At 37.3% G+C, this 12,656-nt stretch overlaps 1 protein-coding gene across 1 annotated transcript in view; it reads left to right on the top strand.

Moving 5' to 3' along the window:
- taf2 (TAF2 RNA polymerase II, TATA box binding protein (TBP)-associated factor) overlaps positions 1 to 12,656 on the top strand; it is a 73,467-nt gene that overhangs the window by 50,085 nt on the left and 10,726 nt on the right. Inside the window, exons 19-23 of the mRNA XM_061982869.2 lie at positions 1,920 to 2,060; positions 3,443 to 3,553; positions 3,657 to 3,850; positions 7,439 to 7,578; positions 10,200 to 10,269. Coding sequence (XP_061838853.1) covers positions 1,920 to 2,060; positions 3,443 to 3,553; positions 3,657 to 3,850; positions 7,439 to 7,578; positions 10,200 to 10,269 — 656 coding nt within the window. The remainder of the gene's footprint in view (positions 1 to 1,919; positions 2,061 to 3,442; positions 3,554 to 3,656; positions 3,851 to 7,438; positions 7,579 to 10,199; positions 10,270 to 12,656) is intronic.

Here is a 12,656-nt window from a genome sequence, read left to right as displayed (position 1 = left end):
CTTTCAAAAACTTCCGCTCCACCCCATCACTTCCGCTCTTAGCGCCTTCAAAATAAGAGCTCGAGGCATATACTGTATAACAGCGCATAACAGGAACTTAACATCACAAAGAGGAAAACCCATGAAAATAGGTTACAAAAGTTATTTAATAAGAAGCCAAAAAGTGCAAAAACAATAATGTTCGTGTTGGAGGAGTTGTGAATTAGATACACCTGCAGTCTGCAGGTGTACCTAATGTTGTGGCCCTGCAGTCATTCACAACTCCTCCAACACGAACATTATTGTTTTTGCACTTTTTGGCTTCTTATGAAATAACTTTTTTAAATAGATTAAATCTTGCACGTGGAAAGTTTAAGTGTGGGCTTTAGTTGATATAACAATTCTACGGCGGGGGTGCAGGAGGCGGGGCTACTGGAGCCTCAGCCAGTGCGTCTTTTGCAGCCGTTTTATGATCGCTCAGCACAAGAAATACGTTACACACATACAGTTGTTGACAAAATACACTGTACATTATATACCTCAGCTAACTAAACTATGGAAATGTATAATATAATGCATATAGCAATACAGTCTCACTGCACAGCAGGCCAGCCGTTAGCCGAGTCCGGATTCCATGTTGAGGCACTGAGTGACGTGCCTCAACTGGCTGCTGATCACCGCACCGTCTCTTTTCAGTATTTGAACGGCAAATGTGAAAATTCAGCGATTTTGAATAAAAATAATCTAAAACTGGTGAAGTTAAATGGAAAATAACTTTATAGTATAATCACTGGATACATATAACAATTTAATTAATTTTTTTTCTTTTTACATTTTTTTTCTTTCCATGATGGCAGGTGAGGCCCCGCCTCACCTGCCTCTAGTGACTGCACGTCACTGGTATGTATGTATGTGTGTGTATGTATGTATATATATATATATATATATATATATATATATATATATATATATATATATATATATATATATATATATATATATATACTGTATATACTATATATATATATATATATATACTGTATATATTTATATATAAAATTATAGCCACATTTTTTTTTTCCGATGTGGCCCCCCAGTCAAAAAGTTTGGACACCACTAAAGTAACTGAACACTGCCTTCTTGAATTAGGACGGTAAGAAACCAGGGAGCAATTAATTATGGAGACCAACAGTGCTACAAACCTTTTTTAACAAAGTTGTGGGCAGGATGTCTAATGGACTAGAAGAGAGATCCACCTGAGTTTCAAAGCTTTTTCTTTGTCCATTTCTGCTTCATATTTGTTCCTGCGATTCAACATCAGCTGGAATGCAGCTGCTTTTCCACTGCAAAAGAATGGACTGCAGGTTCACACAGGACGCACGTTAATCGCGCGATAAACAAAATAGTGCCGTTAAAGTAAGCTTTATTTCGACTTTGACAGCCGTAATAGAAAATAAAATAAAGAAAAATAAATAATACCAAACAGTCCCCTCCATCCTTTAATTTCTCTGTATGTGGCCATTGGCAAAGAAACGTTTGGACACCCTTTTTTTTAAATAGTCACATTTGATGGTCTTCTTTGCTTTAAGACCATCCCATCTGTACTGTTTGTTTATCTGAATGTTAGAGCCTTTTTCTTTAAAGTTGCTAATAAGCTGTGGTCTTAAAAGAAACATGCAAATGCAACAAATCAGATATGGCAAGTTGATACTGATGAATTCATAACGTTTATTTTGATAATTTTTGCCTTTAACCAGTGGAGCGTGTACCCCGCTTCAGCTGGGATAGACTCCATCTCACCTGTGTTGCCAAAAGGCACATAGAAAAGGATGGTGAGATGGTTGAAATGCACAAGTCATTATACAATAGAAGTATGTAGAAATATCAATAAAAAGGCTTTTAATGTGGTCCTTGTTCCTCTGTTGACATAATACTTTCAGATCGCCAATGCTATGGTGAGCACATGGCAGGGTCCACCAGCTATGAAGTCCTTGTTCACCAGAATGTTCTGCTGCAAGAGCTGCCCCAATATTGTCAAGACCAACAACTTCATCAACTTCCAGAGCTACTTCCTGCAGAAGGTAAGGTTAAAACATGCATGAAATAATTTGTTGGATGTCTTGCAAGTGATTGCTTGTGATACACAAATGTCGTAGGGCCTGGTTTACCGTTCTAAACATCGCATGCAATCTATAAAATAGCGTGTACTGTTAGTGGGTGTGTTGCGTGCGATCGACCAACACTACGCGGACAAGTCAAAAATGGTGCAGACCGCCTTATTTAATTTGAGGACACTCATTTACTGCACATTCATGTTATCATGCTCCTACCTGTGGCGTTAGCAATGTTTTCAAACATGCAGTAGACATCTACCACTTTTTGGGGGGTATTTTAAAAGCAGTCGTGCAGTGCATCTACATTGAAACCACAATTTTTTTTTTCAGCTGAAGGTGCGCTGTTTTGAGAGAAGCTGCACTTACTCCGCTCAAGACGTAAAAAATACATACTTCATATAAGAAAAATTTAATAATACATGTTCTACTCGAAAAAAAATTAACGTCACTAAAAATACTTAGAGACACCAAAACGCATCAATTGAATTTGTTTTAATCAGCCCTTTAGGTTCTTTAGCAGCTATAAAATTATGAAATGATGTTGCTGAATAGACAATGTCATGTATGTTTTATTTCTGACCGTCCAAAATGTCGACACACGTATGACTCTCGACTGTCCATCGTTTGTCTTTGCAGCGCGAGCACAGCCGTGTGTGGAACTGTCTGTTTAAAAAATAAAAATGCTCATAAAACGGTGACGAGTGTTCAAAAATCACATTGCTCGCGCTAATTAATTATATTTGCATCTTCTCCTCACAGTATTGTAGCCCCTTTGATGATCAGCATGTATTTTGCATTATAATGAAGACAGACACACAAAATGGATTGCACGCCTAATTCTGCTCACTTAACAGACACAAACCACTTTGCACACGTTTAGTAAATCAGCTTTGCGTGTGCTATCAAGTTTGCACGTGTTTTAGTACTTTAGTAAATCAGGCCCGAGTGTGTTGTTTTTAATAGCTTTGCCACAAAAATGACAGTAAGACAGTAAAATCCGTAAATTAACCGCACCGTTTTATGAGCCGCAAGGTTCAAATTGTAGGAAAAAAAGTAGGTGCTTATAGTCCGGTATTTACGGCATGTGAAAATGTGCAGAATTTTAATCCGCTTCCGTGTCTGTCCCCGACACTCGCCCTGGCTTCTTTGTAAACAAACTCTGCTGTGCCTTAGTCCCAGTGTTACCATAACAACCCATAAATCCCTCAAAAGCACAGATTACAACCATTGGGATCTATAGTTCATGATTTACGGTAATTTGAAATCAGCACAGTGTATCAAATGTGAATGTTTAAAAAAACAAAACACTTTTCGTCATTTGTATCTGATGGAATTGTGTTGCTTGTCAGACGATGCCTGTTGCCATGGCATTACTCCGTGATGTCCAGAATCTCTGTCCCAGAGATGTCCTCAACTTTATCCTGGACCTCATCAAGTACAATGACAACAGGAAAAACAAAGTAAAGACATTTTTATTCCTGCAACCTGATACAGCAATCATTATTTGACTGTTTAAGACTGTCTAGTAACTGCACAAGTTCTCATGAGATGTTTTTTGTTCAGTTCTCAGACAATTACTACCGCGCGGAACTGATTGAAGCATTGACCAACTCCCTGACGCCGGCCATCAGCATCAACAACGACATGCGTACAGTGGACAATTTAAACGCTGATGTACATCTCATACTGGAGGAGATTACCCGATTCCTCAACATGGAAAAACTCTTGCCAAGCTACAGGAACACAATTACTATCAGGTACATAATCACAACATTTGACATGAACTGTGTTTGTCTCATGACAATAGGAATGTATTTGTACATGCTTCAGGGTTTGTACGAGTGCTTAAAAACCTTGAAAATGCTTGGATTTGAATGTTGTGTTTTCAAGGTTTGAAAAATGCTGAAATTTTGGGTGAAGTGCTTGTAAATGTTTTCTCGGCAGTCTGACTCAATAGGCTGATTATAAAATGGAAATAAATGAAATAAGTTTCCTTAAAAATGAAAGCTACACGTTATATCTGTTGGCTTTGCACGAGCCCTTACATTAGGTTGTTGTCATGCCAGAGCCATATATAAGGCTATATGTCGCCCCCAAGAGGACAGTGGTGCATTGGTCCATCATGCCAGGAGGTTGTCATTTTAATGAACATGATGTATGCATGAATTATGATACAAATAAACAAGTAAACAATAATAATTAATGTTATTTCTTGTAAGGAATGATGTATACATGAATGATGATGATGATGATACAAACAAACAAGTAAACAACGTTTGCAAACACCAATTTACATTGAATAGTCTACAGAAACACCGCTTCATTTTCTATGCCCCATTCAGTTAATGATAACTGCTGGTTCAATGTTAGGCTTAGGTTTTAGCAGATTTTCCCTATTTTTCAGCATTTGGTGACCTCTATCAACAAGGCTATGGATTGATTCACACTGGTTTTCGCCTTTTGAAGGCTACTGGAAAAACTGGAAAATTTATCTTGAAAGTCCTTAAAAAGTGCTTGAATTTGGCCATGGAAAAGGTGCACAAAGCCTGATGCGTAAAGTGTACGTTACATGAATTTGTTATCAGATTTTTATACTGTATGTAATGTGTGGTTCAGTTGAGAGGTGTACTGATAGGTGATAGCGCCAAGGAGAAGCCAGAGCTTGAAAACACTCTTCTGTGGTCAAAGTGTACTTGGGAACACTTGGTCTTGCAGGTGAAATACATAACAATAATACGATAATGGGTAAGTTGTAAGAGTGTGCTGTCTTTTGCTCAGCCGACGATTGTAGACTACAAGGAAGAAAGATTGTACAACATTTCAACAGCGCAACCTCCACTCAGAAAAAACCCCAAAACGATCCACATAAGAAGTACATGTGCTCGACATCTTATCCAAAGCTGGTATTTGTCGAAGAGACGTATGAACGCTGCCAACATTGCTGCAGAGCTTGGCTGTCAAATATACTTAGGAGTGCTGCCAGCATTGATGCATATTTTGTTTGTCAAATATACGTAGGAGTGCTGCCAGCATTGATGCAGATTTTGTTTGTCAAATATACGTAGGAGTGCTGCCAGCATTGCAGCAGAGCTTGTTTCTCAAATATACGTATGAGCGTTGCCAGCATTGCTGCACAGCTTGTGATTTTCAAATATATGTGTGAGTGCTGCCAGCATTGCTTGTCAAATGGACATGAATGCTGTTAGCCTTGTTTGTCATATAGATGTATGAACCCTGTTAGCCGTGCTACAGAGCTTGTTTGTCAAATAGAAGTATGAGTGATGCCTGCAGTCCTGCAGTGTTTGTGTATCAAATAGATGTATGAACGCTGCTAGTATTACTGCAAATCTTGTTTGTCAAATTGACGTATGAGTGCTGCCAGCATTGCTGCAGACCTTAGTTGTCAAATAGACGTATGAGTGCTGTCAACAGTGCTGCAGAGCTTGTTTGCCAAATAGCCGTATGAGTGCTGCCAGCATTGCTGCAGAGCTTGTTTGTTGAATAGACGTACGAGTTCTGCAGAGGTTGTTTGTCTAATACAATAGACGTATAAGTGCTGCCAGTATTGCTGCAAAGCTTGTTTGCCAAATAGCCGTATGAGTGCTGCCAGCATTGCTGCAGAGCTTGTTTGTTGAATAGACATATGAGTGCTGCAGAGGTTGTTTGTCAAATACTATAGATGTATAAGTGCTGCAAGCATTGCTGTAGAGCTTGTTTGTCAAATATACATTTACATTGCTGCAAATGTTGTTTTGTCAAATGGATGTATGAATGCTGCTAGCCTTTCCGCACAACTTGTTTTTCAAATAGATGTATGAACACTGTTAGCAGTGCTGCAGAGATTGTTTGTAAAATAGACATATGAGTGCTGCCAGTAGTGCTGCAGAGTGTGCATGTCAACTCCACCTATGAGTGCTGCAGAGCTTGTGTTTGTCCAATACTGTAGACCAGTGGTTCTCAAATGGGGGTACGCGTACCCCTGGGGTACTTGAAGGTATGCCAAGGGGTACGTGAGATTTTTTTTTAATATTCTAAAAATAGCAACAATTCAAAAATCCTTTATAAATATATTTATTGAATAATACTTCAACAAAATATGAATGTAAGTTCATAAACTGAACATCAAATCAAGTAGGCTATTCCATTCATTACAATGCAACAATGCAATATTCAGTGTTGACAGTGAGATTTTTTGTGGACATGTTCCATAAATATTGATGTTAAAGATTTCTTTTTTTGTGAAGAAATGTTTAGAATTAAGTTCATGAATCCAGATGGATCTCTATTACAATCCCCAAAGAGGGCACTTTAAGTTGATGATTACTTCTGTGTAGAAATCTTTATTTATAATTGAATCGCTTGTTTATTTTTCAACAAGTTTTTAATTATTTTTATATCTTTTTTTCCAAATAGTTCAAGAAAGACCACTACAAATGAGCAATATTTTGCACTGTTATACAATTTAATAAATCAAAAAACTGATGACATAGTGCTGTATTTTACTTCTTTATCTCTTTTTTCAACCAAAAATGTTTTGCTCTGATTAGGGGGTACTTGAATTAAAAATAATTTCACAGGGGGTACATCACTGAAAAAAGGTTGAGAACCACTGCTGTAGACGTATAATTGCTGCCAGTATTGCTACAGAGCTTGGTTGTCAAATTGACGTATGAGTGCTGCCAGCACTGATGCAGTGTCAACTTCATTTGTCAAATAGACATATGAACGCTGATAACATTGCTGCAGAGCTTGGTTGTCAAATAGGCGTATGAACGCTGCTAGTGTTGCTCCAGAGCGTTTTTGTCAAATAGACGCATGAGTGCTGCAAAACTTGTTTATCAAATAGACATATGAGTTCTGTCAGCATTGCTGCAGAGCTTGTGTTTGTCAAATACGTGCATGAGTGCTCGTAAAAGGTGTTGCTGGTCTAAATCCTGGAAGTTCAATGATTTAGCACAGCGATTCTCAAACTGTGTACGTGTAACACTAGTAGTACGCCATGAATCACTTGATTAAAGTACAGTGTTGTATTTTCTAATATTCAAACACAGTGTTACTGTTCAAACTGCGTGTAAGGTTACAGTGGCAACAAATATTAAATATAATTGTTAAATAAAACCTCTGCCATGTTTTACTGAATACTTAGGCCTACTACAATACTGTATTTTAATGTTGGTACTTGGAGAGCCAATTTTTTTTCTGAGGTGGTTCTTGGTGAAAAACATTTGAAGACCATTGCTTTAGCATACATTCAGTATTCAGTAATGTAAATAATTGGAGGACAAAGTCTAAAACCCTCAGTTTTGATTCTGACCAATAGCTTTTCATGCACCTTTTGTTCGCAGCTGTCTTAAAGCCATTCGCGAACTTCAGAAGAATGGTCATATTCCAAGTGAAGCATCACTCTTTCGATCTTATGCAGAGTATGGGCACTTTGTTGATGTCCGTGTTGCTGCTTTGGAGGCTCTGGTGGACTATACGAGAGGTAAGATGTTCTTTCAGAAAATGAAACTAACATAAGCAGTATGGTGGACATAATTTGTCTTTTTTCTGTACTGCCTCCTTCTTCGTCTTTAGACAACAAAACATTTTTAAAGGACCAATGAAAACAAGCCATTGATTAGTTGTGAAGAAAATCAATTGCACAGCAACATTAAGAATGGAGAGATCATTTGTTTGTCACTTGTTTGAATAAAGTATAAATAACCAATGTGTTTTCTACATGGTTGACATAAAAGGTGTTACTGTTAACACTTGAGGTTTCATAGAAAAAAGATGCATGGTGCACACATATACTGCCATTTTCACACTGGCTTTTTCATCACCAGATCAAAGTCTGTCCCCTATAAAATATTTACCGTATTTTCCAGACTATAGAGCACACAGGTATATTAGCTGCACCCTCTAAACTTTAGAAGAAAACATATTTTTCCATAAATTAGATAAATACGTTGTAAAATGAGTTATTACCATAGAAAGATTGTGTAAATGTTTATTTACATGCCTTAATAGTTTCCTGCAACACTGCAGTAAAAGAGCAAAACAAACAGAACAGAAGTCATCGTCATGGAACCACTAGCTGCAGAAGCAAGCTCTCCAATCAGCTAAACAGACTCAATAACTCCATGGGGATGTTTTGGTGAATTTATTAAACTGAAACAATACAAAAAGAATGCAATTGTAAGTTAATAATACCAACACATACACTCGTAAACGTGTTAGCATATTAGCTAATGCTAACAACGCTAGCTTCAATACATTATGATACCACGTACAAATATGCATGAAAACACTCCTGCAGACATCTCACATGGGACGGTTTAGTAAGTAAGAATAGTTTTAATTATATTGTAAAACTTACAAACATTGCTTGAAGACGGCTAGAAAACTGAATGGCAATTGTACTTCCGGTTGAAAGTTCTAAACGAAAGGGCACTGCAGCACCTGCCGTGAGCAAACAGAGCACAAACAATAACACATCTTTTCATTGTCTTAGCTTGTTCTTTGTTTAACTAGCCGAGGACCTCACTCAATCAAAAAATCTCTACTGTTTATCAGTGGTTTAGTTTTTTTTTAGTCACAGATGAGCTCTCTTGTTTTGTTCACGTCAATGTAAGGCTATTTATTTTATACGTTTCTTTTATTAACTGTGAAAGATGTGTCGAACAGCGGCTCGATCTGCATCCATGTGTTGTTACTGACTACTAGAGACCAATCAGTATACAGTACTACATCATCACTTAAAAAAAAGACAATGCTCTAGATTTCACTCATCATTGACTTTTGGCAAAATCTAGCAAGTCCGATTCGACCAGGAAAATCCTTAGTCAAGACTTCTCTATTTCCATGTTAGATTTGTTTCAACAGAGAAACAGAATGTTAAAATCATAAATATAAATGTGTATTTAAGGGAAATACTGTAAGTATTTGATCCCCTACCCAGCAGCAATCATTGTGACACAGTGTTTGCGTCCAAGAAACCCACAAATGAGTCCTGTCCCTTAAAGAAAGTACTCCTAATCTCAACTCAATATGTGTTCAATATAACCTGTCAAACATTCAAACGTCTACACCACCATGGGCAAGACCAAAGAGCTGACCTCAGGGACAAGATTGTAGACCTTGGGCCTACTAAAAATGGACGTACGATCAAATGGCCTATGCAAGTTAAAATTCAGATATATTAAAGCCATAATGTCTCTGATGGACACCAATCAGTCTGAAGAGTAAAAGTTGGCCGTTTTTTATGTGAGTTGTTACCCAGCACCACCTGTGTGTCGCTTAAGTATCCACAGCCTGTAGAATTGTGCGTACGGCAGCTATGGAGTTGCCGTGAGGCAGCGTACATTTCCACGTCAACGTCAGTCTTGATACATCTCATCTTTTCCGGTTTTTGTGCGCACGCAAGCTTGTTACATGAGGGCCATGCACACGACAGGAATAACCAGAGGCCTGTGAGAAAGAGAGCACTAATATTTGATAAACGTAAGAAATACAAGACAAACATCAATTGTATTTGCTCTGGAGCGCCATGCATGGTAAGGTAAAGATGATTGTGATTAAAGTAAGGGAGCAGTCTAGAATTCCAATCCTCTGCGTAATGATGCCAAGAACAGTCAGCAGGAACATCATCATCTCGAGTCCAGAATGATCAGTCCACCGAAGTTCCAGATTCAATCAAATCCACGTTGCGGAACAATGATAGTAAGGCAGAGAATAATAGAAATTGAACAAGGTGGATAGTTAATGTCTTGTCAAGAGGTCAGACACAGGGTAACCAGCTGATATCAAGAGTAGATTTCCAACTTGGGTTCATGTCACACCAGTAAACCTCACATTCTATCAGAGGTCACAACAAAATACATTTCCTTAGACAATTGTGTTGTTGTGTACTAAAGAACATTGTCTGAGAATTAAGTCTGAACAAAGGATTATACTTCGAACTCACCAAGTACTTGACACACCCATTGGTAACCTTGACTGCCAACAATAACTCCAATTCTTAAACTGTACCTAGAACTTACACAATAACCTGTGGACTGAGTCAGGACCTGTAATGTATACATTTTAATATGGCTGTACTCATGTTTACTATTTATTTTCTAGTTGAAAGAAGCTCAGTGGAATTACAGTGGCTGGTCAGTCTGGTTCAGAGTGACCCATCTCATTATGTCAGGTCAGTAACCTATTATTACTCTACTCTTGTTTAGTTTAGTCTTTATTTGAAGGGACAATGCATAGACACATTAAGCTCAAAGACATATTTGTTCTGCACCAGATTATAGCTAAATAGCTAATTTCCAACTGCAGTCCCTGGTTATCTAAATTAAATATATACAAAAACAGGCAATTAAATTATAACTATACAATTATGCTATAGCATGTAATCAAATTAAAAAAAGTCATAAAATGTCCTATAATTGATACATTACAACCACACTTCATTTACACGTGATTTAGGGCTACATAAATAAACATTGATTGATTGATTGATTGACACACAGACACATCACACATCACACAATACATGCTCTCGTTCACATCTGTCATCATTTGTAAAAATATTATAATGTATTATATTATGTCAGTAACATAGTATTACTCTTATGTACTCTCATTTAATTTAATTTAATGACATTGTATGTCAGTAACATAGTATTACTCTTATGTACTCTATTAATATTATGTCAGTAACACAGTATTACTCTTATGTACTTTATTATTATATCAGTAACATAATCTAATTATGTACTCTCTTAATATTATGTCAGTAACACAGTATTACTCTTATGTACTTTATTATTATATCAGTAACATCATCTGATTATGTACTTTCTTAATATTATGTCAGTAACACAGTATTACTCTAAAGTACTCTATTAATATAATGTCAGTAACATAATGTAGTTATGTACAGTATATTATGTCAGTAACATATTATTACTCTTATGATATGCTCTATTAATAATATGTTGGTAACATATTACTCTTATTATATACTTTATTAACAATATCTCAGTAACATATTTTTACTCCTATGATATGCTCTATTCATGTTATGCCAGTAACCAATCATAACTTTTATAATGTACTCTATTATTACGGTATTATGGCAGTAACACTTTATTACCAGTACTCTTATGATATGCTCTATTAATATTACGTCAGTGTAATAGTATTGCTCTTATGTTGACCTTAATATCAGTCAGTAACATTGTCAGTAATACAGTATGTTATTACACTTATGATTTACTCTTATTATGTCAGTAACAAATTATTACTGGTATGAAATCCTTTATCAACATTATGTCAGTATCATATTATTGCTTGTATGACATACTCTGTTTACATTATGTCATTAACACATTTTTTATATATATATATATATATATATATATATATATATATATATATATGTATATGTATATGTAAATATATATATACAGTGTGTATATACAGGTAAAAGCCAGTAAATTAGAATATTTTGAAAAACTTGATTTATTTCAGTAATTGCATTCAAAAGGTGTAACTTGTACATTATATTTATTCATTGCACACAGACTGATGCATTCAAATGTTTATTTCATTTAATTTTGATGATTTGAAGTGGCAACAAATGAAAATCCAAAATTCCGTGTGTCACAAAATTAGAATATTACTTAAGGCTAATACAAAAAAGGGATTTTTAGAAATGTTGGCCAACTGAAAAGTATGAAAATGAAAAATATGAGCATGTACAATACTCAATACTTGGTTGGAGCTCCTTTTGCCTCAATTACTGCGTTAATGCGGCGTGGCATGGAGTCGATGAGTTTCTGGCACTGCTCAGGTGTTATGAGAGCCCAGGTTGCTCTGATAGTGGCCTTCAACTCTTCTGCGTTTTTGGGTCTGGCATTCTGCATCTTCCTTTTCACAATACCCCACAGATTTTCTATGGGGCTAAGGTCAGGGGAGTTGGCGGGCCAATTTAGAACAGAAATACCATGGTCCGTAAACCAGGCACGGGTAGATTTTGCGCTGTGTGCAGGCGCCAAGTCCTGTTGGAACTTGAAATCTCCATCTCCATAGAGCAGGTCAGCAGCAGGAAGCATGAAGTGCTCTAAAACTTGCTGGTAGACGGCTGCGTTGACCCTGGATCTCAGGAAACAGAGTGGACCGACACCAGCAGATGACATGGCACCCCAAACCATCACCCAACCATGCAAATTTTGCATTTCCTTTGGAAATCGAGGTCCCAGAGTCTGGAGGAAGACAGGAGAGGCACAGGATCCACGTTGCCTGAAGTCTAGTGTAAAGTTTCCACCATCAGTGATGGTTTGGGGTGCCATGTCATCTGCTGGTGTCGGTCCACTCTGTTTCCTGAGATCCAGGGTCAACGCAGCCGTCTACCAGCAAGTTTTAGAGCACTTCATGCTTCCTGCTGCTGACCTGCTCTATGGAGATGGAGATTTCAAGTTCCAACAGGACTTGGCGCCTGCACACAGCGCAAAATCTACCCGTGCCTGGTTTACGGACCATGGTATTTCTGTTCTAAATTGGCCCGCCAACTCCCCTGACCTTAGC

This window comes from Nerophis lumbriciformis, linkage group LG21 (genome assembly GCF_033978685.3).
Source record: "Nerophis lumbriciformis linkage group LG21, RoL_Nlum_v2.1, whole genome shotgun sequence".
Lineage (NCBI taxonomy): Eukaryota > Metazoa > Chordata > Actinopteri > Syngnathiformes > Syngnathidae > Nerophis > Nerophis lumbriciformis.
This window is presented reverse-complemented; position numbering and strand designations above follow the sequence as displayed.